Source organism: Branchiostoma floridae, chromosome 11, assembly GCF_000003815.2.
Source record: "Branchiostoma floridae strain S238N-H82 chromosome 11, Bfl_VNyyK, whole genome shotgun sequence".
NCBI classification, from domain to species: Eukaryota; Metazoa; Chordata; class Leptocardii; order Amphioxiformes; family Branchiostomatidae; genus Branchiostoma; species Branchiostoma floridae.
This window is the reverse complement of record NC_049989.1, coordinates 14802973-14830379: the sequence shown is the minus strand read 5'-3', so window position 1 is coordinate 14830379 and position 27407 is coordinate 14802973. Positions and strand designations below refer to the sequence as shown.

The 27407-nt window shown below is 41.8% G+C and overlaps 1 protein-coding gene across 1 annotated transcript in view; it reads right to left on the bottom strand.

The window, feature by feature from the left end:
• The window catches only part of LOC118426245 (growth hormone secretagogue receptor type 1-like), a 41570-nt gene that overhangs the window by 11917 nt on the left and 2246 nt on the right, over positions 1 to 27407 (bottom strand). The window contains exon 2 of the mRNA XM_035835516.1: positions 25582 to 25702. Coding sequence (XP_035691409.1) covers positions 25582 to 25702 — 121 coding nt within the window. The remainder of the gene's footprint in view (positions 1 to 25581; positions 25703 to 27407) is intronic.

Sequence of the window (27407 nt, the reverse complement as noted above, 5' to 3'; positions counted from 1 at the left end):
CAGATTATTTTCTATTAGTGCCAACGCAGATTAAGATTTCAGCATAGATTTCAATCACGCCACATTGCCATTATGCTGAGATAGTCTGTTTAAAACATTGCCTCAATCCCAAGTGAATTCTTGTGGCTAATTAGAGATTTTAACAGCTCAAAGTTCCTTCGAGCTACATTGTACTCTTGTCTCTGAGGAGGGTGCTTTGGAAGCTTCTTTGGCGAGAAGAAAGAAATACTTTGCATCTGGTAATTGGTTTTTGATCACGAAAATCAAAGCTCCGCAAATGCAAATGATAAAGATTATATGGTAGCTAACGGTTCTGATAGGGATGTCACTGTAACTCAACTGGTAGTAGCGTCACAGTTGAGTTCCTGGTTGCCATAAGTTGGTAACTGGAAGACCCCGGTTCAATTCTGGGTGATTTTGGTTAAGCTAAGGGCGTAACCCGCCGTACGTGCAATTTGTCTGTACGTTTTCTTTTTTGGAGACCACGTCCAGTTCTGAAAACGTTCAGGCTGTACAGAGCAGGCGCGTCGCCCGTACTGGCAAGTACGGGGGTGAATCCGCAGCCCGATGGCACACAAAGTTTTGCCTGCACATAATGTTCTACGGCGTTTCTGCGTGCTCCAAAATCCGTCGAATTCCCTACGAGTTCTTACGGAGGTGGTACTTACCACTTTCAGTTCAGTTCAGTTCAGTTCATCCTTATCCGGTGACTTACCACTTACGGATCCCAAAAGATTGCCCGCGTTTTGGCACGTATTTGTACGTACGGTGGGTTGTGCCCTTAGGTTTAGGGTTACAGCCGTCTTTCAAAATGAATGTGAAATAGAGGTCCCGAGTTTGAGGAGGAACCTCCAGCACATTACAGGAAAAAGGCAGCAACCCCTCCCACCTAGAAAAATATACACTGCATGCTGCTGAAACAGCAAAGAAACTTGCGGCCCTATGTGCTACTATGCACTACGGGGGTCTGAACGAACAACGTTGAGATTGAGCGTTGGATCCTCGGAGCTTTCCGATTTTCACAAGGAGATTGAGATGCCTTGAACACAAATGCCCCAGTTTACTGTCGTCGGAAGTCTCTCAACTCATCCACATTCAATCACCGGGCCATAACGTTTCAATGAACAAAGTCAAGATACTGGACACCGAACAGCACTAAAAGAGGTCATATCCATCAGGGCACTCCATGCACACACGGTGGCACGTTTGATCGATTACTGACGTCACGTATCCGTAAGATCAAGTGTTGATAAGATCACGTGTCTCTGTAACTCTCGCGAGCGTACGCTCTGAAGTGATTGGTCATTAGTGTTGATCCTGAAGAAGGCGACAGTGGTGGCTGAAAATTTGATTCGTACATACCTTAGTGTTGTAAGAAAGTTTTTCATCGTACTGAGATTGAGATACAGGCATGTGCGTTTCAAGGAACAAGAGATGACACAATTCACATTGAAATTATTCCACTTTTTCGTTCGTGTCGAATGTTATAGCTAAGTCGTCCTAAAGAGAGAAGACTTCTCATGGTGATCTAGAAGTTTCCTGGAACAAGAATGAAGAATTTCCATTCAGTAATTGGGTATCGATCCTGAATACCAAAGGTCCCCGAAAAAGCTACTGTTTGACGGTAGAGCGTATATAATATACATGTAGATACCCGTATGGATGGGGCTTGAAATTGTACTGACAGAGTTTTCCGCTTTTTCACAGGCCGCATGAAAAGTATGAAAATGTGATTTCGGACGAGATTGACAATATCTACTCCAACTTCAGTAGCACGTGTGAAAAAAACTGATATTGAAATTCTTTAGTTACATAACTGTTTTAATTATGTCATTGTAGATTTGGCATTTTTTAAGCGGCTTTACTCCATTCTTCGTACACTTCGTACTTAAGGCCGCATGAAAATTTGATTCCGGACGAGATTTACATTAATTTCTATTCCAACTCCAGTAGTACGTGTGAAAAAAAAAACTGATATTGAATTCTTTAGTTGCATAACTGTATTAATTATGTCATTATGGGTTCGGCATTTTTAAAGCGGCTTCACTCCATTCTTTGTACACTTCGTACTTAAGGCCGCATGAAAATTTGATTCCGGACGAGATTTACATTAATTTCTATTCCAACTCCAGTAGTACGTGTGAAAACAAAAAACTGATATTGAATTATTTAGTTGCATAACTGTTTTAATTATGTCATTGTAGATTCGCAATTTCTTAAGCCGCTTCACTTCATTCTTCGTACACTTCGTACTTAAGGCCGCATGAAAATTTGATTCCAGACGAGATTTACATTAATTTCTATTGCAACTCCAGTAGCACGTGTGAAAAAAACTGATAATAACTTTTTTAATTATGTCATTGTGGATTTGGCATTTTTTATGCGGCTTCACTTCATTCTTCGTACACTTCGTATTGAAGGCCGCATGAAAATTTAATTCCGGACGAGATTTACATTAATTTCTGTTCCAACTCCAGTAGCACGTGTGAAAAAATAACTGATATTGAATTTTTTAGTTGCATAACTTTTTTAATCATGTCATTGTGGATTTGGCATTTTTTTAAAGCGGCTTCACTCGATTCCTGGTCGTCGTCCTTGCCACCACTGCCCTGGAAGGGATACACATCTTTGGGACTTGGACTGGTCGAAACGACCTGCACAGATTCTTCGTACAGGGTGGATAATGAGCAATTATCCAATGATGTGTATTCATTGGAGATTCATTTGTCAAAAGGATATGAGTCCTTCGAGCTTTCATTAAGACAGTGGAGTTGTGAAGCGGGACCAATCAGCTATGCCACCTTTGGACTAAGACGACATCATCCGGTCGTGCTGGTTGCACGGATGAACGTTGACTCTCTCCCTTCATCCATCCCTATCCTCTTTAGCCATGGGCAGATCTACCACTGAACAACAAGCGTCTTTGCAAAAGGTGGTATCTCACTGCACTTGGGGTACTTGTGGTATCTCATTGGACGAACGAACCCCGCAATGCCGCACCGATGCCACAAAGGCAGTGAAGCTGCTGGAGATAAGTTTAACATGGTCTTCCTACGCTTGCACGTCCATTGTACCATAGGAGAACATCACACTTATCATAATCAACATCATCAAAATCATAGACGTCAACGTCAGTCATCTTCATCCATTGGTTTCAGCATCTGCACTGAAATGGCCTTTAACTACCTTCAGTCTTTATTTAGCCTTGCTTCCGTGCTAACAAATCACTGTGGAGGTCAAGAGAGCTGTGAACGTGATCTTTTAACATGTCACATCCAGTCTGAATGGATCTTCTCGTCAACAAGCGCTCTGAGCAGGAACCAGTACTTATTGAAGTTTTTAACTGTCAGTCAACACAACATAATTGCTCACCTCGAACTTTCGGTCGCACATCCGTCAACCTTCGTCAGTAGTGATTCAATCATTCTGAGCACGTCTCGAGTAAAGAATCGTAGATGGTAATCGGTATCAGCCGCCGTCTCTGTTAAGTGTCAACTGGTGTGCTCTTATAGATATATACAGTAGAAGCTACTTAATTGCATTGCCTATTTGCCAGTGAATTTCGTGCAATCATCGGGATGGTGCAATAATGCGAAGTTATCCAGCTGGACCGCACCAGTTTGGGATTTGGGGATTTCGGGGCAGTTAACAGAAGTGTGCGTTAATCCGTTGTGCAATTGACTGGCTTATAGTGTATATATGTAGATTGAATCACCACTCCTGACGAAGGGCGACGTATGGTCGACAAAGAAAATTCGAGGTGAGCAATTTGTTGTGTTGAAAATATCAACTATAACTATAATATCACCGGGTTATGACAACACAGATGAGCTTTCATGCGAACCAGAACTTGTTTACAACTTTCTCTGAAAAGGATGAACATTGCGGATGCGCCTCCCTGACGCTGTCAAAACCATCGGCCTAGAAGTCCGGCCTATTTATGCTCCACTTCCTTCCAAGGGCAAGGGGATTTGTGAACTCAAGCCAAGCGTAGAGATCACTGAACCGTAAATACAGTTCACTGATCCCCGAGGAAGGTTACCAAAGGGTTTTTGAAACGTCGGTAGATAAGAAACCTTTACTTCTGGAGCTAATAATTCAGTACATATCGATTTGCAAACGAGATGCAGTTACATATATAGAGCTGTTTTTGCCGTGCACTGGTATAAGCAATTAACATCTAACCACCGCTACTATGGCGTAGAATAGAGAAGGTTTGGAAAACAAGCAGGGCGTACTGATATATAGTTTTGTAACCGTAACTTCGCTTTATAAGCGTCCGTAAAAGTTTTTAACCCACACCACACACTCATTATCTTAAGCAACTGTGCGAGTGACGTGCGTTGACGTACTCCCTCCCCGCTCTTGTCAGTCTTTCCCCACGTTTTCAGAAAGACGTGGCGGACGTCCCCCCCCCCCCCCAATAAAAAAAACACGGACAAAATCCACACGTACAGCGGGTTGTGCCCTTAGCCTAACGATGGATACACAAGAACACTTCAGAACAAGCTGTTAACAGTGGACATATTTTCCCTTTAGGTAAAGTGGGCTTCAAAGGAAGAAGTCGCAGGACCGTATATGGTCACGAAGGCTACACGGTATGCACCACTACACAGAATGCACCACTACACAGAATGCACATGGATATATTAAGCTAAGCAATGGCAAGGCTAGGCGGAAATTACTTCACCCCCCCTCTCTCTCTCCTCTCTTTGTTGGTAGGTGGGTAGATAAAGGAGTGATAAAGGAGTCATATCTGACTCTCTCTTTCTTTCTCTCTCTCTCTCTTTCTCTCTCTCTCTCTCTATGTTTCTCTCTCCCTCTCTCTCTCTCTCCCTGTTCTCTATGTTGATAGGTACTTGGTTAGAGCAAAGGAGTACTGACATTCTCTGTGAATCCAAAAATTGATGCGAGCGGGCGAAAAAAAGTTTGACCAAAAAATATTGTCTTCAGTATGAAATCTAAGTGGTCAGGAAGGTGGAACAAATGACTGAAGACACAGAATTTAGTATACCGAACAATAGATTTTTCATTTTTTGTTCGTTCACATCTTGTTTTTGTTATTTGACCTTGCATAAATGTTTTATGGCATTAGTATACGTTTTCTAATATTCATTTTTGCAGTCCACAGCATATATTTGCTTATTTTGAAGCTGCTTTGTACGATATCGATTTAGAGTATGGTTGAAATCTTTTTTTTTTTTTTTTTGAGGGAGGGAGCTATAAATTGATGCGTGGGGGGTGGGGGTGTCATCCATATAATCAAACATGGCCTACCAGAAACCGTGCTGTACAGGCGGAGTCTTAGACTTGGTTTAGAAAATTTAACGTGTAGTCATCCTTCAAGGAACTTTAGTATGTGGAGATAACAGATAAGACACGAAGGTTTGACTGCACATGAAAAGCAAAAAGTCATCTTCAACTTAAAGTGTTTATGGCACCGGAATACAACAATTCTTTATTGACGTCAATGATAATAGTATCATTCAATGAACTTTGCATCAGACATACACTGTTCTGATATTATTCATCCAAGATCATACTTCCAGCTTTTTATTACTGCCACCACGTAATAGAATTAAAGTTTGATTATTACTCCAATGACGTCACAGTGAACAGGGCAGCCGGTTCAGAACCGGACACCGAGGCCTACTAAAAGTACTGATGAAAGTCAAACAGTTATTATTCATCGTGACGACGTAAAACTGCAGAATATCACAACGTTTTTCCCCGAAATATGATTTACGTAAGCTGCGGTGTCAGACTCCGAATCGGCTTCTTTGGCAATGTGACGTCATTGAATGAATAATCAACGTTTGATCCAATTATCTGGCAGAATACGGAAGCTTGAAGTACGATCTTGGATTCATTGATGTCCAATAATGTCAGAAATTTGCAAATCTAGTACAAATGTCAATTAACTGTGAGAACAAGTATTACCATTGAATATGATATGAATATGACCAGAGAAGTATTGGACGTTGATGTCATTGGTGTCAGAAACACTTTAACAGCAAGGCTAAAGATGACAGACCCAGACAGACCCGTAGGGAATGTGGGGGTACAGAGCTCTGTATTCTGGAATATAAGACTGCAAAGAAGGACACAGAACAAGTATTGGCAGACCTCTAGTCGTAGACACACAGTTATCAATGGAAATATAACTCAGTTGTAAGACGCTTACACTTCACAAATACAGATAAGCCTCTTGGTGTAAGTTCCTAAGCTAGGCATGGGTTGGGGCTCCGTTAAAAGTCCTAATGGTTCAAAGAAGGATTTGGAACTGGAGGCTCATATAACGCCTAAGCTTTTGCGTGAGAACAATGTGAATGGTACTGTAGTGGGTATTTATTTGCGGCAGCTATCTAGGGTGTTTTTCTGTGTCTGACAACGCTTTCTTGGAAAATAAGTGGACAAAGTTACAGTATTTTTCAAAATTTCAGTTAAAATGCAAATCAGTTGCCGTCTTCTGTTGTACTAGTTGAATTAGTTGAATAGTTGTAGTAGTACTAGTTGAATTAGTTCAAGTAAGGTAGGAGATCTCTTCGAAGGGCTGTACATGGGATAGGCAAGCCATTCGCCATACAAGTCCAAGGTAGCTGCGGGTCGAAAACTTCAATATCTTTTTTTTTTTTTCAGAAATCCACCGGGATGAAGTGGATAGCGGAGGGTGTTTGCTTTCTGATAAGGGCTGAAAAACCGAGTTTTTGTGGTTACCAGAGCGTATAAAGTTGGAACTATTTTGTCCTAGCACAGGGGTTTCCTCACTGGGTTGTGGTGCGGTTGTGAGCTCAAAGGTCGTTTTAGCCATCCTGTAAGTTTCCACCGTAAGGTTCCTGGTGATAGTAGTGTTTTTGGACAGATGAGATGACGATGTGTCATATGACAGTATGTTTGTATGCCAGTAATAACAGAAAGTTGAGTTATTAGCAGTTGTTTTCTCCTCTTTTTTGTATAGGAACCATTGGTATGATGCTGTACAGACAAACCTGTGTATAGGGGTCACTCAAGGGACTGGTCAAATGTGGCCACCATAGACAGGCGGCCACTATAGAAAATATGCTATGAATTGACCACGAGCAGTAAGTTACACATGATTTCAGTACTCACTGATCTTTCCCGCCAAGTAATATTATCTCGATCGTCTCAGAATTCAACTAACCCTGCCAATGTCAAATCTAACGAAAATGATTGATATTTCCATGCGCAATGTTGGTAAATTTGCCGACAAAGACTTACACTCTAACGTTCAAGACACGCGTATCTTCCGCTTTCGCCAAAATGATACTGTCAAGAACTCCAACTCCAACCCAATAAACTAGGAATTTAAACTTGGCGCAGGGTGACATACGGCCGCTGTATGATCGCAATTGGCAGTGTTTCTGTATCTACGGAACCAAAAATCGTGTGGCCGTGGCCGCGTTGGACAGGTGGCCGCAATAGACTATTTCTTAATGCTTAGGTCAACGGGAAAAATCAAAGGAAGCGACGAAAAGTGACCGCAATAGCCAGGTGGTCGCTATGTTAAGGTGGCCGCTAATACAGGTTTGACTGTATATTGAATGGCCGGTGCCTGACCTATAGGTAAGCCTTGCATGCATTTGATGAGGTTCCTCACAAGGTTACTTCCCGGAACTTCTGCTAGAAATAGAGTCGATTGCTATCCACATCAAGGATAAGGTGACTAACGCTCTAAGCTCATAAGTACTTCCAGGAAGTCTCTCTCTCTATTTTTGCTCTCATTGACTATAAATTGACATATCCAAGGTTGTCAGGCTAAAAGATCAAGCTGGAATTTAGCGATAACAAAGCGATAACTTATGTAAGTTCGGAGAAGATCCCACCATGAGTCACTTCTGATGGAAAAAGCAGCTTAACCCTATTCAGACTGGGCTTATTTGGTCATCCCTGGACGGGGTTGGGGGTGGTTGGAGCTGGTGCTTTTGAGGCCCTCCACTTGTAAGTCCTCTAACTCCTAAACGACGGGTCGTATGGCCACCAAATTCTTAGAAAATGGTAAAGACATAATATCTGACAAGTATAGGAAGGTTATACGACATCAAAGTTGGCGCAAGACTCACCCAACCCCCGGTCTGAATAGGGTTAAGGGCTACAAAACAAGATATGTTTTTAAATAAACACCGTGTCCATTCTGTTTATATTTCAAAGAAAAACCCGAATTATGAATGAGTGATAATAAAACAGACTTCTTAAGCCATCAAATGGACTACAAAATCAGATATATTCTAACACTTTTATATTTTCTTATCCGTTGAGTTTATAGATCAAAGAAAAAATCTGACTATGAATGAGTCCTTGTGGAAAAGACCACTTCAGCTACAAAATAACCTACAAAATAAACCACATTTCATATTTTTATGTTTTCTTATCCATTGATTCTACAAATAAAAGAAAATACAAATCCGACTATGAATGAGTCCTTGTAGAAAAGTATTCTTCAGCTAATGAATAACCTACAAATAAACTGCATTTCAACACTTATATTTTCTTATCAATTGAGTTTACAGTTCAAAGAAACAAATCTGACTCTTGGTAATTCTTAATTTAGAGACTACTTAGGACATAGACCGGAATAGACTCAGAATGTCCCTCTCTATTTTTGTTCTCAATGACTATACTTCAATGACATATTCAAAGAAGAAAAAAAACTATGGGTGATTTTTAAGATAACAGACCGCCTCAGCAATTGACAGAAGTACAACAACATTCTAACAATTTCATGTCCTCTTATCCATTGAGTTTATACATCTCATAGCCGAGCTTGGACGAGAAGTGACAAGTTAAAATCTTCCTGTCAGTGTGTGTTGCATCAACCAAGAGTGGACAAATATGAAAGAGAGTTGTCGTGTCACTAACTTGCTTTGTAAAAAGCACTTGCTGTCAGGTCAATCACGATTTACACTCCAGTGAAAACACATAAAAAGGAAACTATAATGACGGCGTGATCTGTCGGTGCCTTAAGTGCGTTTGTTTTAAAGGGAGCAATTATGCCGAATGGCTGAAGAAGAATCATGTCAGGCCTTGAGGGAAAATGTTGCGCTTCGTGTTGCGGTCTTGAAAAAACATGGTCGTTATGGCGCGGTGGTACATATGTGGGTATATATATCTCGCTACACTTGGGGTACTGGTGCGGCACTGCGGCTTCGTTCACTGCGGCACTGTTGTGTTATTTTCGCCGATCTTTTTATCATTTGGATACTGCGTAATACGTAAAAGCATGACTTAGAAGACAAGAAAATACACAAAACGGAAGAAAATTCGTTCTTTAGCTCTGAAATTCGTAGAGGATGGTAGCCATACTCATCAAATCAACGTGGCCTAACTAAACAACGAAAAACATACAATTTTTACTACACATTCTAACATCAAATGCTCAAAGCCCCGATCTGTTAATAGAGTGTCCCTTTTGAATTCTACCACTCAGGTCGAAATCTTACGCCTCTTGACATCGGCTGCACCCCCCCCCCAAAAAAACAAAGTTGCTGGAGTCGGCAGATTTTTGATAGGGTTGGTTGGGCAACTGAAAAAAAAAACATTTATTCCTCGGCCTTAAATTAGACTTAATTATCCAATACATTTATTAAGCCCTGAAAAGTATCTTTGGAAAGAAAACATGATCGTTGGAAAAGTTGTGATAACCTTTTTTTCGAACGGTTATTTCAATAACTAGCACCTCTCTATCACATCGTACAAAGATTGTGTTTATTAGTGAAAATGTGATAACACCCCTCTATCACATTATTTCACTAGTAAAAGTACAAATCTTGAGTCTATTAGTGACAAAAATGCGACAGCACCGTTTTATTTCACTTGCAAAAGAATTTGACATTATTTCACTAGTAGTTGTGACAACCATTATCACGTACAAGTAATTTACACGGTTTTCGACTGGGAAACGCTTTTGAACTAAAATAATGTGATAAATAGACAGTACTCTTAAAGTCATGCGCTCTGTTAATACCACAGTCACATTTGGCAAAAATCGATCGGACGACGATTCTGCGGCAATCGCCCGAGCCTCGCTTATGATAATGACTTTCTTGCACAACAATTGTACAAGGTACAAGGTATAGCTTATATGTGACAGGGACGGTTTTCAGGTGAAAAATACGCGCAACACTCTGTCGATCTTAAATATGGCCGATCTTCCATCGATTCGCCCGAAGATCGTGGATAATGTGACAGGGTATTATAACAGTCAGTGCAGTCACCGTCCGGTCAGTGAATCCAACGTTACTGCACTTGTGGAAAAAAAACACTTTTCTGTTTGATGTTGAAGTACTTATTTGGAAGTCCCTGTATGTAGGCAGGAAAGCCGAGGGCGTGTTTGGAACGTGCTGTAAGACAACGGTGGAGTTTATTGAATTGAGTGTCGGGCCAATGAACTTCTCCAACCACAGCAGGCTGTGACATTTGTTTCAACTTCTGGTATCGCACGCCTTCTAATACCGAGAACATCCATCACTACAAAACGACCATGTCACTTTCTTATTTCATATTTTTCATATTCTTCCTCTTCATATGTGAAGAGGCAAAACAACTACGTGCCCCTGGCGTAAAAATTAAGACTATGGTAATCTTTCGGATGTTTTTTCTTTTAACTTTTTATTGCAATTCTTCTGAGAGCACATGGATGCTCTCTCAAATATGGGAAAAAAATTGGACACCCTTTCGAAGAATGTATAATACAATGAATGAATGAAGAATACCTTTCTTGTACGTTTCTCCTCTCAAAAGCTAAGTACAGGCCGGGATGGTAAAGTAGTTAAAAATTTTAAGGGATAATTAGCTTGTTATTCTTGATCAGGCCATACGGTCCACCATCTTGGATTTTGGGCCGATGACGTCATCAAATTAGCATAATTTATGCATTTATAATTATGAAAGATATGCTAAATAATATGATATTTTCTTTATGTAACAAAATATCAGTATTATAGCAAATAAATGTGAAAAATACATTGTTAGAACCCAAAATTGTGATTTTTGGCAAAACTGCCTGTCAACAAACGGTTGCCATGGCAACACGAAAAAATGGAAAATTTGTCAAACTTCGTAACTTTGTTGCCAATAATATTTTAGGAAAACTCGCCAAATTTGGTGGCCATAGCGTAAGCCGTTCTGGCGTTATAGGACATCAAAGTTGGCGCAGGCCTCAAAAGCCCCCCCCCCCCGTCTGAATAGGGTTAACTACAAACTGAATGATAGACAGCATCATTTACCATTATCATTCTGAAAGCGGACAGGGCGCCTATTCGGTGGGTTGCTTCATAGACATAGGTGCTTGTCTGAAATTTGGCGCGGTCTACCAAGTCCACAAGTTACAAGCTTCCTTCCCGCCTCTTGATATTGGGCTCTACAAAAGCTGATACATGTGACTGATACGGAATACCCACGAGAGGGCATGCACCGCCGACGCCTCAGGGGACGCGATGCGCCGTGAGCGGAAGAGTGACGCATAAGAGAGACTGTCTCTGAAACGCAAATCAAATTGATAATAAACGAGCCGAACAACTCCAGAGGTCTGCAAGTCATTGCCGTAAGGCATACCAGTCATCATCATGCATCAAATCTAATTTTCGACTGGCCGCCATGGTGTCGCAATTAAGCGGGTATCTCAGTGGAGTGTACCGTTCGCAAAGTCGCACATTTCGTCGCCTGAAATTGCGATTTCTTAATATGAATTTTCAACAAAGTCGCAGTTCGCAAAATGGCACAAATGGGCGCAATATGACCACATTCCTCAACCTTGCTTCTTGAGATTGCAAGTAAATCTAATTCTTTCAACGTCACAATTTTTCAAGAGAATAGCTAAACAGGAGAAAAAAGTTGCAAACTATTTATGCATCTAGTCTGTTCTTTAATTGTGTTTGTTTAAGTTTTCAAGGCGTTCCCATTTTTATGTGGGCGAAGCCCAACATTTAGTTTTTCCTCAGATATTTGCATATTCCAACCTGAAATCAGAAAAAATGGAAGCTGTAAACATGCACTCCACGTTTCAAGCTTTTTGATTGGCTTACAGTCGCACTTTCTCGGTTTTACGTCAGAGGTGAACCTATCAACGCACAGAACACAATCGGCATCGACTTTGATAATAGCCAATCAGAACTCAGAAAAAATGGAAGCTGTCAACATATACTCCGCGTTTCCAGCTTTTTGATTGGGACAAAGTCGCGGACTGTCTCGGGTGTACGCAGAACTGAACCAATCAACGCACAGGACACAAAATGGCATTCGGCATGCAGTTTGACAATACTATAGCAGCTGAGACGACCAAACAGGCGCTCAAGGAAGAAGTTGCCCGCCATGGAATGAACGAGATTGATAAATTTTCACACAAAAACGTTATCTTCAGAAAATTGGACCTTGGAATCTTGCAAATTCAACGGTGAACGGACGTGTTCAAGCAACGCAATACATTTGTATACCTGTTAAAACGTGCGCTTGTAACATGTTGTAGCACTGGCTCAGTGGTATTCACGCGTGGTAAACCAACGCTCCGGGATCGAATCCGTGGACAGATAATGTTTTTAATTTTTTTTTCTTTTTGCTGCATTTTCGCGAAAATGTTGCCTTTCTTGTTGCTTCTTTTCTTGCGATTTTGGCTTTCTTTTCCCTTCGCCCACATCCTGCATTTTTTTCAAAAATGTTGCCTTTCTAGTTTCTGAAAGAATTAGTTTTTCATAAGAAAAGGAGAAAAACAGGTGTACCTCTCACTTTACACTTTTTCAAAGGGGCATGTGTGTTAGCTATACTAACTACCAGCTGTTCCCATACCTCAACCTGTTCATCTATGCTTGGGAAATTTTCTATGATGTTCCATGGGGTTTTGGCCAGGACTTCACGATACCTCTCCTCGTTAAACGATTTGTACACTCTTCTACAAGTGACCTTAGGTTCTTGCCTGGGACTTTTGGTTCTATGGTAAGCAAAGACCATAGCATGGTCACTAAATCCCCCCCTCATAGGTCCCCTGGTTGTGTAATCGTGTTGTGTCCTGGTCAAAGTCGCAGTTGACCAGAAGAAATGAAGAATGTCGGAAGAAATGATATTGCCAAAAAAATAGTCATCAAACAACATTCATCAACGAAAAAAATTCAAATTTTAAGACATTCCATTTTTTTGCTAAAAGAAGTCTAACATCACAATTGTCTTGAAAAAAAAAGAACAGGATGAGAAGCGATGTTACAAAAACATAAAGCACGTCCCTCAACTTTGCTTCTTAGGATTCCAAATTTAAAGACGTTCCTATTTCTTTTAAGACAATTCAAACATCGAAGTTGTAAAGGAAAAAAAGAAGGAAAAATACGAAAAGTGATATAGCAAAAGATAATTTTATATAACAGTTACATCAAGCATGTTCCTCAACTTTGTTTCCAAAGATTTGAAATCTAAAGACGGTTTTTTTCTGAAAGAATTCAAGCATCGCAGGAGAAAAGGAAATGACAAGACACGATGTAGAAAAGCCTTATACATTAAGCACTTTCCTCTAAGGCACAACGCTCTGTCTTTTTTCATAACCTTTGTTGACTTTGCGATCGGTAGAATCAGTCAAGTGTGCAGTCAGTACCATATATTCAATAAAGCTATGTAGCTTGGGGCAGTGGCCCTGAGGGTAGGACGGACGGTCCAATATTGAGTTCACTGAACCTTGCACATTGGCAGATGTGGTGGAGAATACGCGACATTTAAAACCATGTAAAGGCAGGAAGCTGCCGTCAAGAGTGATTAGGCCACAGCAAGTAGATTTTGTGGTTGACATCAGCGAGTGTTTCGCCATTTTTGAAATTTGCTTTTGGACAGATGAGGACAATGTGGCACTGCACTCAAGTTAGTAACTTATATCAACAGTGCCACATACACAGTACACGCAGACAGAAGGCAAATTTTTCTTTTACCTACCCAACCGAAGTCAGGTACCCATTATCGCACCTGGGTAAAGTGAGGAAAGCCGTGTAAAGTGCCTTTCGCAAGGGCACAACTTCAGGGGGCCCGGCGGGCATCGAACTCGGGACCTCTAGATTCCAAGCCGAACGCTCTATCAGTTACGCCACACAGGACGCCAGGTTTCGAATCAAAGACACACAAAAAATGTTTGAAACTAGTTAAGTCTCTATGAATGCAGTTGTAGAATTTGAATTAGTTCGGTAGTTGTAGAAGTGACACTTGTGTAGTAGACTTAAGTGTAGTTGGTATGTGATACCAGTCTACCACACAGCGTCACTTTGTGCACTTCTTAGATACAAAAATAAAATATTTGTTGGCTGTGATACCCGTGTTTTTGTCGCTTCAATTCTTCTTACAACATTTACTATCACTATTTTGAGAATTTAAGAATCTTGTATCTTTTACCCATCTTTTTTTGTACTATTGCATTAAATTTAGAGTTAAGATGAAGTACACTAGGATATGTGATCCTTGAAATTACTTGCTGTGGCCTTATAGTAACTTTTTATAATAAGTTAACTGCCGTGCAGATTGTGTGGGCATCGTGGTTTAAGAAGCCCATTCTTTCTTAAGATAAATTTCACAGGGTTATGCGTTATACTTATCTGTCCTCGGGTGTCTTCTATGCTGGGTACGAACTGAATAAAGGTTATTGTATGTTTTTGAAACATCATATGAGAGCGCATTCAGAAAATGTGCTTGACTTGTTAAATTGCTGTAGGTACTATACAGAGAGATACCATGTGGCTCAACTGGTAGCAGCATCACAGTTTAACTCCTGCAGCTGGTTCCAATTATTTGGTAACTGGGAGCTCGAGACCCGGTGTAATCTTGGGTCGGGCATATCAGTTGGGACTGCATCCTTCTTTCGGAAGGGATGTGGAATAGGGGTCACTTGATTGAGGGGGTGCCTCAAGCACGTTTAAGGGGAATGGTTAGCAACCCCTCCCTGTAAATATATACCATGCTACTGGAACAGCAAGGAAACTTTGTGCCCTTTTCCCATAGAGTCCCAATAAACGACTAGATCGTAAAAACAGACTACCACAATGTGCCTGGCATTGTCAGGCACATTGTATTTAGCCATAGGCTTAGGTTGATTTGAGGGTACTTGAGGAGTTTAGCATAAGACTGAACATAACTTTACCTTCCCAACAACAATCATGCTGAAATTTTGCTCCTCCTACCAGGTACAAAAATGACTCCGACTAAACTCTTCTTCCTCTCTTCGTCGCCATGAATATCTTATTACAACTGGAGTTCAAAACATGAAACAAAACCTCCCTCACATCTATTAGCATCTTTCCTTCATTCCGGCGCCCTTACCGCAAGAAATCCAGGACCCTAAACCTTATGTAAACCGTTTCTATGCCTGCTAATTCTGTGTCTATGCTACGTGCCACAAGTTCTTTGGCTACCTGCCCGTTAGGAAAATCAGAAAAGACGTTTAAAAGCTTTTTTAAGCTGTTAGAATGCCAAGCACACTTCTAGGAGCTCACCTGTGTCATAACATCATCAAAACGACCAAAACAATATTCCTAGTACTTAACGGGGGCTTTGACTCTTTCAGGGCCACAGCAAGTAAATTTCATGGATGGCGTCCTCTGTACACTCCAAATCTGTGAGGTCATCTATCGTAACAGCAAGGTGTTCAACTCAAAACCAAGAGGTTCTGGGTTCTAACCCATTGATATGCCACCGATGTTGTGCTCTCGAGAAAGGCACTCAACGCGACTTTTCTCACTTCACTCAGGTGGGAATGAGTACCTAGCTTCGGTTTGGTTTGATTTGGTTTGGTTATATACAGATCTCCATTAGCGACTGATATGTCGCTGTTCTTCCTGGAGTCCTTGTAGAGAATCACCAATTCTAGACGGAAGGATTTTGCACCATCGCACACCGCACCATCGCACGTGTGGGGGTTCTTTAACGTGCGTGGGGTGTGGTTCTCCCCAAACACCGGACCTCCATTTTACGTCCTATCCGAGGGACGGCCCTAGCCGAAGCTAGGTACTCAATTTCACCTGAGTAAAGTGAGGAAAGTCGTGTAAAGTGCCTTTCCCAAGGGCACAAGATCGGCAACACGGCAACCGGATTCGAACCTCTCGGTCACGGGCCGAACAAGGTCTCGCTGCGCTACGCTGTCCCACGCCAAGGTTAGGGCCGTCCCTGGGATAGGACGTTATAAAATGGAGGTAACCTTGATCACGTTACAGAACCCACCGCACTTATTGTAAAGAGTAAATATCAAGGTTTCAAAAACCTGCAGTGTAGAGGAAAGTCCATCTTGCATCAACTCCTTTCATCAATTGATTGCCAAAACTTTTCATTCATGTGTCTATGTCAGAAGTAGGATCAACAGGAAACAATCAAGGTAAAAACGTTAGCATATCCAACAATCTAATGAGGACTGAGATAGCGGATATAAGTATCCAGTTGTAATGTATTTCTTAGGACAAAAATCAGGGATGTCCCTGTAGCTCAACTGGTAGCAACCTCAAATGCCTGTTCCATTTAGTTGGTAACTGGGAGACCAATCTTTGGTAGAGCATCTCGTTTGGGGCTGCGTCCGAGGTGGTGCATCGGGCACGTCAAGAGGAAACCCTAGCAAACCCTCCCTGTAGAAAATATACCCTGCTATACCGAAACAGCAAGGCAATGCCCCAAAAGCCACTAGGAACTAGTCTACAAGCCTAGTCTACTAGTCTACGGTGCCTTAGAAATAGTATCAAAGCTGGCAAGGGACTTAGTATAGCGGCACCAGGGTCTGCCTCCAGTCGGGCTGATCAGACGCTATTAACATCTCCGGTGCCCGTTTGACTCCCTTGGCCGGCTATCTCCCTTTGGCCGGCTATACTCCTTTGCCAGCTTTGATATATTATCTCTAAGGCACCGATGGGTCTGCTTGGAGACTAAGTAGGAACTACAAGTCTGTGAACGAGGCAAACAATTAGCTCTAGCTTTAGTGCTATTTTTCAAAGCATGTGCGCACCCAAGATTTTGCGAGCATTGAAACCTACATCTAGAGCATGTTTTGATCTCATGACTTCGTTTTTTAGGCCAACCTATCTGTCAGAATCAAATGATGCTTACATCCGTTAAGATCAAATGATGTTTTTCGCAGCTTGCAATTGACTCGGTCGTTCCTTACGTCAAGCGGAAAGACTCTAACAGCAAAACATAACGTCATAATGACTTGTTTGGACCGTTGCTAAGACACAAAGTTGTAGCTAGGCTAGTAGAACTGTTGTTTTGGACAGACCGACAATCCCCAATGCTTGTTTGGACAGTTGCTAAGATACAATGACGACTTACCTAAGTGCTCATTTTATGTTCAAAAACATAACATGTTCATTCGTTCAGACACTTGTGGTGTCCAATGGTAAATAGAGCAGCAAGTTTTCTCGCTATTTTAATTGCGCTTTAAGACCATATGGACAGCAGGTTGTTGTAAGCTACTGTGTCTTGGTCACTCTGTTGAGAGGTGGAGCCCATCCCTCTCATCCCATCGCCTTTTACCTCCCCAACCGAAGCCAGGTACCCATTCTTTTTACACCTGGGTGGAGTGAGGAAAGTCGTGTAAAGTGCCTTTCCCAAGGGCATTTACATCGGGAGCATGATAGTATTTGAACCTATAACCTCTTGGATTGGGGCCAAAGGCTCTGCATTTACGCCACACCGCCCCGCACTTCGTGTAAGACTTAGGTCACATTTCCAAACCGGGGCCCCGGCCGGGCAGCTTTTTGGAGCGAAAATAATGATATAAAGAGCATTAAAATACACAAAATGATACAATAAGATTCATGGACATTCTATGTGTATATTTCTAGCTGTATACATTTTTTTTCTTACACCATCCCGGCTTGGTCCCAGGTTTGGAAATGTGACCTAAGCTTAAATCAATCTATCAGTAAAATAATTGTTTCGAAACTAATACTTACAAGTAATGCTTGCCACCTGTGCTTCAAGGACTATAAACTTTCAAAGATTAGGTAATATCTAATTCATTAAGCGAAATCAATGCGAACTGTAGCGGTGATTCGAAGTAGGAGCAACGTCACACGCTGGTATATAGTAACCAAGGGAGGCGGGCGTTTCTCGGAAAACAGATGCTTTTAATAAGTATAATAGAACATTAAAAAGCTTAACAGTTATTTTTGTCCCCGTCTACGGAGATACTGTAAATGCAGAAATGTTCGCGATGGATTTATGTTCGCGGTTTTCGCGGTGGCCACTTCACCGCAAATTTAAAACCGCCCCGAACATTTTTCCATTGCATTTAGAGACTACAGTGAATGGTGCTGCCGCGAATTTAAAACCACCGCGAAAAGTCCATTTTCCTGCTACCGCGAAATTAAATCCCCGCGAACTTAAATGCATTTACAGTATTGTTTCCGACGTGTCTGGATGTCACTGCTTTTGTGTGCCCGTACTTATTTGAATACACTGTCAGTAGTAGAGTGGCAAGATACGTCGTATCATTGAATAGATTAAGAGATGTAACAAGGATTTTATGTGCTGCTTTTCGTTGATTTCCGTAAAGCATTTGATTCCATTGACTCACCGAAGGGTAAAATTTGTGGGACATCGTTGTCGAGCCAAGCAGGAAATAGTTTATTCTGTTGCCCTATGGAAACCGAGTGGCCGGGTACATTGCAGAAGTTTGACTTTTGCGGGAACTTTAATAGAGACTCTGGTATAGATTTTGTGAACTTAGAAGAAGCAATGTTCGGGCTGTCTGGAGTGAAATATGTACTAGCCTGGTCCCGACCTCCGATAGAAAATGTATGTTGAGTGGCAGGAAGTGGATGAGTGAATGCAAAGATCGTAAAAAAAAAGACTTGCAGGATGAACAGGAAGCTGAGTTCAGAAGTGGCAGAACTAGTCCATCAGACGTGACAGACATTCACAGGTCATGGGGGCACGGCAACCTGGAACCTCTAAACCTCTAAATTCCGGACCCAACACTCTACCAGTTACTCCACTCAACACCCAAGGATGTCTCAAGAGTAGGGGTGGGTACCGGTACGGTGTACCGCTACAAAACCGGTTTTTCTTATTGGACCGGTCCTGAAAAACCGGACCTGAAAAAGATTACATGATCAGGCATTCACACGTTTCGGGGCTTACCGGTCGAGGAAAATAACAAGAGCAAAGTAGAGTAGAGTCTATAGTCATTTCTACCAAGTTTTACAGTCAATAGTACAAAGGCTGTTAGCCTTGTAGGAATTAAAAACGCCAGTAGGAGTCGAATACTCCACAAAACATGTTTCTTTGTTGCGAAATGGGCCATTGTTTTCAGTACCGTCCATTCACATGTACTCACATATTGAATGAGGTCCAGGTTCAGGTCCAAACCGGGACCTCATCATCTGGACCTGAACCGGACCTGGATCTGAATTTTATGTACCGGTACACACTCCTAATCAAGACCCTTCACCCTCCTCCCATAGCATCTCCACATCAGTGTGTTGCACAATTAACTAATGAGTCTCCTCAGATTTGCTCAGCGTACTTGTTATCTCGGGTGACCAGGCTGCTGGTGGGTTTCCTTTCCCTCCACTTGGAATACTGTCCTCCCAACATGCCCAATTTCGAATTTCCAATTAGCAGCACTGGCCATTGCGACGATTAGTGCTATTTTTACCTTTATTTCTATCACAGGGACTGTCAAAAAATTTTTTATATAAATCATTTTTTTATAGTTTATTAACAACATAATTTTACAGAAAGAAAATCATGGCAAACATACAGAAAATAAAGGCACATGTGTAACAACAAAACTGAAACTTAAAATCCAAGAACAAAGAGTATGATCATAAAATGCCGTGAGTACCCCTATCATTGTACAGGAAAATAATGGAAATTAACTAGACTGTCAAAAGTTGGTTAACATAGAATATCGTCAATGCGATATGGCTCTACCTGGATAAAAATACAACATCAATGTTTTCGAGACATGACTCGAAAATTGTTTTAAAAGCTGTCAAAACCAAGATTTCCTTGTTCTTCTGCGTTACTTGAAATGCATATGGAACGTATACTTATATGTCTTACTGCTGTTTAGAGTTTTATCCAGGGTTGAACTAGACATTGACTTAGCTTACTATTGCGTTGTATGCGTTCTTCTAAGACCTTCTTTTAAACTTTTAGCCCTTTAACAGGCAATGCGTTTATAATACGTTCGTCTTAGACCTCAGCTTTCTAGCCCGTTCCTTTTAAAAGGCCATGCGTTTCTATTACGCGCTCCTTTGACCTCATTTTAAGCCATAAACATGCCTGTACAAATTCCTCCCATTCACCCTGTTCACTCAATGAAGAGTATATTGTTTATAGTTTATATGGCTACAGGGAGAATAATTTTGCCAGGGAAATTTTCGCCATCATAGATTTTCGTCGTGATTTCTCGCGGACTAAGTCTCCTGGCAAATTATTTACTCTATGTTTGACTTATTCTACTCCCCGTACCCTCGTAGTCCCAGGCCTTGTGGGGCTGGTACATATAATAGACAAACGCATCTTTCGGTTGGCAAGAAAGTATTGATGAACAGAAACAGTACCATTGGTCAACTAGAGTAAGGCCCAGCGCACTCGGGGTGCTTGATTAAGTCCCAATTGCACCGGTGCCCGTCAGGGATGTAGCCCCGGCCAGGCTCCGAAGCCACAAATTTGCCCCGTTGGGCTGCCGGATGCACCCCTAGGTGTTCCCCACGGGTAGGTCAGGACGTGTATTTGTTACCGGGTCCCGGGATGAATTTAAGTCCGACTTAAATTCAACCTGGTGCCCGACCGGGCCCAAAAAATACCCCGAGAGCCACAAGGTGTCCCACGGGTCCACGTAGGGGTCATGCCCGAAAGTGCCCCCCCCCCTAAAAAAGCAACCCTTGAACTGTCCGGCAGTGCCCCCTTCTTCCAATTGGTACCTATTTATTTATTTATTTATTCAAAAGTACATTACACAGACCTATAGGCAGCACAGCTGATAACATAGGTCTACAAATAACATAAAATTACAGTGGTACAAGACAAATTTACATAAAACAGTATGTACAAATGGTATTAGAGTGATGCGAAATAAAATACTACGGAAGCTTAAAAGTAAGTAACATTCTATGGAAGGTCAGAGGTCGAAATCTAAGTGATGAGAAGCAAATGTGGGCTACTAGGCTACAATAGGCTATACATGTCTTTGGAATCTACAAAAACAGCATTAATGTAGACTGCATAGGTTACAAGAGGCTAGGAGGATGGTCAATTGGTACCTAAGTCTAAACGTGACAATTTTGCATTTCTGTATCTGCTTGGAGATTGGAAACAAGTTGCATGGATGTCACGTACCGGCCACCTGCGCTCTCGGTGCTCTCCGTGGTGCTAAATAACGTGATATTCTTACGCAATGGAACACCTCCTACTCGGGAAATGAATGTGAAATGCAATCTGCTCCAACATTATTTTTGGATTCTACACAATTTGCAGCCTCGACGTCGGATGAAGTTAAGAAAATAGCAAATTACAAGGCAAACTTTCTTTGTTGGGCACCGTTCCCTTGTATATAAGTACAACTTTATTTATCAATTTCTCAAAAGTACAAGTATATATATTCAACATCGTATGAGTTTTTAAAACTAAATTTTGCAAGGAATCAGTTATTTTCTTACCTTGTCCAACGGTTGTATATTCTGGTTTTCTAATTAAATTTTTTTACGGCATCAAACTTTACCTTAGGCCACGTTGATTTGATTATATGGGTGACATCATCCTGGAACTCCAAAACTAATGCAAGCGTACGAATAAAAATAAATATGGCCAAAAATAAAAATTGCCTTCGTTATGAAAATCAATGGTCAGGAAGGTTGAACAAATGACTGAATGCAAGCAATATGGTATACCAAACAATAGATTATTCATTTTACTGCTTTCACATCTTATTCCTTGATCTTGGAATTGACACTGGCATTTTATGATATTAGTATGATGTTCCCGATATTTTTGTGCAATCTACGGCATGTATTTTCTCATTTTGGAGCTGATTTGTACGATATTCTGTATGGTTCAAAACTTTTTTTTCTTTGGAAGCGGCCAAAAATTGATGCGCGCGCGGATGTCATCCATATTATCAAATCAACATGGCCTTAGGGTGGGTTTACACGAGTGCATTTATACAAATCCGAATGAGTTGAGTATTGACATTTTTATGGTTCAAGTAAAGCTTGTGGGCCATGGGGAATATATTCTACTTTGACTTGGTTATTGAACCGAAAAATTACTTTTTCTTCCTCAAACTTTACCTAGGCCACAGCAAGTAAATTTTATGTGTGGCATCAGCGCGCTCATTAATTTTCGTCTGATAAAAATAAGACAACAATTTTTTTTCTTCCTCGGGGATAGACCCAAATAGGCAAACATATATTGTCTTGTAGCCTGATAATCATACTTGTAGAAGTGACACTAGGGAGGTAGCCATGACTATAGTTGCAGAAGTGAAACTTGTTGGATATTTGTAAAAGTGCCACCGATATGAAAGCCATGAATGTAGTTGCCAGCTTGGCAATTGCGCAAGTGATACCAGTGTACCACACTAGTATCCCTTTAACTACACTAGTTCACTTCTTTAAGACAGGGATAAATACCTTGTTAGTTGTGATGCCACGTTTTGTCACACAAATCTTGTTACGACTTTCATGGTGTCTAATTTTGAAATATTTGGCCAGCTTGTTTTTTTTACCCATCTTGTTGTTTTTTCGCGCTATCTCACTATTTTAGCACTCTGCATAGGATGTCATCCATAAAATTTACTTGCTGTCACCCTACGCCAAAATTATGACAATGCACAACTCATGCTTGAATTCAACAACTTGAATATATTCACAAGTGTGAACGAGCCCTTACACCATCAGTGTCGAAGCTAATCGCACCTCCAGTGTTGGGTGTCAATTTGCATGTTATTATGTAGGAATTAACGCTGAACACGTCTGTTAGACAGTTTTCATGCTTGGGGCTTCAAACTAAGCCGCTTCTAGTCCTGGAACTACCGCTTGTCTGTCATGTGCAGATGGAGCAATGCAGAGATAGCCAAACCTCCATAAATTTTACAACAAGAGCAGATGCAAGACCAATTTGGGATGAATGGTAACATGAACATGTAGTTTGTGCGCATATAGAACGAAAAAACTTTGCTCTTGTAATTTAGTTTTAATTATTCTAACTAAACAATTGCGGTGGTACCTTCTGTATCCTGCAAACAGTAAAAGTAATGTAGCAGCCGGGTGTGCAGTAGATAGTATTATCAAGCTCAGTCTTCTTCCAATATTTATCTATTCTGGGGTGGGACAGAATACCATTAACGTTGGAGGGTTCTATATTCTTTTAGCCAACGGCGCGCAAGCTTGTAGTGCTAAGTGGCACACATTGCAGCAAGTTTCCTAAGTGTTTCAGTAGTAGGGTATATTCTTACAGAGTTACCAATGATAGCCCTTCACTTTAACCTGCTCAAGGCACTACCTCAAACACCAATTTTCACTCCTTACGAAAGACCTCTACAGCCCAATATCATGATGCCCTACCCAGGATTGAACCGGAGTCTTCAATTTACCAACTAGTTGGGACCAGGGGCTCAACTGCGAGGCTGCTACCAGTTGAGCCACAGGGACATCCACAAAACAGAGCACATTACTGACAAATGTTAAATCTCGCGTCTTCTCATTAACCACTCTAAAGCGATAGTCACGCATAGAGAAACACTCACTCCAATGGTATTTCTTTCGATAAATAATGTATCACAGTTTATATACTACGTCAGGAAAGATTTCTTTCAAATCATGAAGTTCACGTAATATAACAGGTCAAGACCTGGCTTCATGGCGTTGGTGTGCACAATTTTCTCTAACAACAGGAACAAGACAAGAATACATAGAACAGCGCTAGCGGAGCTCTTCTGGCCTGCAATTTTACAAGAGAAAAGATTTACAGACTAATTTTTGTATGCCCATTTGTAAAGGTCTTGGTAGACAAAATTCACGATCTCACCAGGCCACCAGGTCATCTGGTATTCATTTTTCTTTCTATCTGTAGGTCAATTGGCTTGATTGCCTTTCTGTACGCTAGGACTTTGGGAAAATCACTTTTGAAGGACATTTTCCATCATCCAATGAAAACCATGTACGTTGTCTAAAGTTTAAAACCCTTGTAGGCCTACATCCGTAAATAACTTTATCAGGTTGGCAGTTATTCATATAGTAGGCCTTGTAGGCCTAGCTTTGATATCATGCGAAAAGGTCGTCGTAGAAGGCGAAGTCAACGAATTTAGAAGGGTACGGGGTTAACTTTTATTTATTGTTCTTTCTACGTTTAGGTCGATTGGCTTGATTGTTTTTTCTGTAGGTCAGGCTTTTGAGAACATATATCTATCCAATTTTCCAGTGAGGAACGTTCAGGTGACACTGTGGTCTTGTGATTAGGGTTGTTGACTCAGAAACTGAATGTGCCACGAAAGGTCCCAATACTATGCTCTTGGGAACCTCACTTTGCACCAATTTCTTCACTAGACTCAGGTGTAAACTATTGCCTAGCTAGCTTCAGCATGGGTCGTAGGACGTTAAATGGAGACCCCGTGTTTTAGGAAAGTCACACATCGAACAACACGTTCAAAAACCTGCTACAATTAGGCTTAGGTCCCAATTGCACCGGTGCCCGTTAGGGATGTGGCCCCGGTCAGGTTCCAAACCCCGTCGGTGTTCCCCGGGCCCAGGTCACGGTAGGTAGGTCACGGCTAGACTCTGTTGCAGTCTTCGAACGGAGCTTGGGGGGGGGGGGCGTTGGTTCGCGATTTTCAACGTTGGCTGGGTTCTCTTGTGCCGGGATAGGGAGTTTGCCGAGGAAAGGTCGGGAGTATGCTGTGAAAGGGAGTTTGCCGTGATAGCGATTTCGCCCCGTCCCCTTCAATAAAAAACAACCCTGTTCCAAGACTGCAACGGAGTGTAGGCCACGGCGTCTATTTGTTACCGGGTCCCGTAGTTATTTCAAGTTCAAGTTCAAATTTCAAGCTCAAGTTCCAATTCAAACTAGTGCGCGCGCGGTCGGCCCCAAAAGTATCCCCGGGAGCCTCAAGGTGTCCCACCGGGCCATGTTCGAAAGTGCCCAAAATAGCCCGTGAATAGCCCTTTTTCCAATTGGGGCACAAGACTTTCGAAAAGAGTAGGGGTCCATCCCGATGTGAGTGGATCAAATAAATCAGTCAGGATATGCAGCGCGCACTCTTCAATACAAACCTGGTGTGTAATGCCATGAGGCGGTTTATCGAGTATTCAATACAAACAAACAACCAACCAAACAAACCTTGTAGGTTTATTTCTGACATATCATCATCACCATGGAATATTGAGGCTAATTCACCTATATCCGTTGTTTTAAAAAACAGAATATCTAAGGATATTCCCTCCACGGACGGTGGTTTCAAACCCGAGTATCTGGAAATTGTTGAAACCACCACCCGTCGACTTGGTATCCTTGAATAGTAATTAAAAATAAAATACACTGTTTTCAAAATCAACGGATAAAGCTTACCCCGCGGATAAAGGTGAACTAGATAGCGTTGCACAAAGAAAGAGTACTTACACATGACTTCCCCCAGTAGCCAGGGCATGGGGACCCATGTCTCCAGCAGTGATGTCGGCATGCACACCAGCAGCAGTAACAGGTCTGCCACGCTCAGGTTCACCAGGAAATAGTTCGTCGCCTGAAGGAGAAAAAAATCATGTTTTTATTTGCTTTCCGATGAAGAAATGGACAATGTGGCACTGTACTCAAGCTGCCAGAGTTTCAGGCCTATAAAATGCTATTAATGCCAAGGTCGGCCGCTGACCTCCGAAAAGAGACCCCCGAACAAGGCCGAGCCCGAAGTCCCTAACTTCCGGCGATTGTGCTTTACACGCGCACAAAGCTGCTACTTCGCGGGAATACGCTATCCCGGATAAAACCGGGCACGGCACACAGGGCATGTATATGTGTGCCGGATATATCTGGGTTTGGCAGTTTAAGGGCTAAGGCTTAGATCCCAATTGGAAAAAAAAGGGGCCCTGCCGGGAAATCCATTGGCTGTTTTTTTTCCTGCACTTTCGGGCGTGACGTCTACGTCACCCCGTTGGACACCTTGTGGATCCCGGCGTACTTTTGGGCCCGGCCGGGCTACGAGTTGAATTTAAGTCGGACTTAAAATGAAACCAGGACCCGGTATCAAATAGACACCGTGACCTACCCGTGGGGAACACCGAGAGGTTACCCCACAGTATCCGGCAGTCCACCGGGACAAATTTGTCGCTTCGGAGCCCGTCCGGGGCTACATCCCTGACGGGCACCGGTACAACTGGGACCTAAGCCTAACATTACTTCACACGAAGAACAAAATTAACTTAGGAACATGTCCATGAAGGTTAGACATCCAGGTAATAAGATACGCCCAAAAGCAGTTACTCACTCACTAAATAGCAGTTACTCAAGCAACTGGATATGCTTTTGGAAAATCCAAAATCATATCCAGTCGCTATTTTGCGAAACTTGGGAAAGGAATAATAATAACAAATGTTATGTTTAAGAGTGAGTCAGCATCCTATCCTCCTAGGGCATGCAGCGATGTGAATTCTATATCTGCTTGACAAGGCAAAGACAGAGCTAGAAGCGCTTTGTGCCATCAATGTAACTTAGGCATTAAGATTGCAGAACTGAGTTCTAGATTGGAGAATTGAGGGGGTGTTCGGAATTGCTGTTTGACAGGCGTACGCATTAATGAAACGGATAGAAGCGCTTTGGCTTGTGGGCGTGTTACGGTGTTTGGTTCACAGATTGACACCTTAAGCTTATAAGACGTGTTCACTCGTGCGTATATATCCAATATATATATCCGTCCGTATGGAAGTCTTAGCCTCTACCAGGCTCCATATATACGCCGCTGAAAAATAGAAATTGGGCAAATATAGCCATATTACATGCCAAAGGGGCTAGCTGGCTCGCAAACCATACTCCTCGGCCAGCTAACTCCTCTGTAATGCTATATTTCTCCAATTTCTAATTGATACTGTTTTTCCAGCGACCCGTGGAGCCTGGTAGGGGCTTGAATACATACGCACGTGTGAACATGGCTTTATTAATAACAAAATTAGTATGCCTCTCTCTGTACGCCACTGCGATTAAAACAATAGCTCATCAATGAAAACACTCATAGCATAATTATAGACCATAATTTGGATCTGGACACGTTAAATGCAAAACCAAATTCCAAATCCATCCATTTGATTGACAGATAATGCTTATTGTTGCAGGTTACGTGAAAATTTGGAAACCACGTCACTAAAATACTTGTAAGGCCTTGTCTGCATGTGTCCCATGTCTGAACTGCTGTTATAAAGCCCCGTTTACCAATCAAGAATTTTAACTCGGTCCGAGTT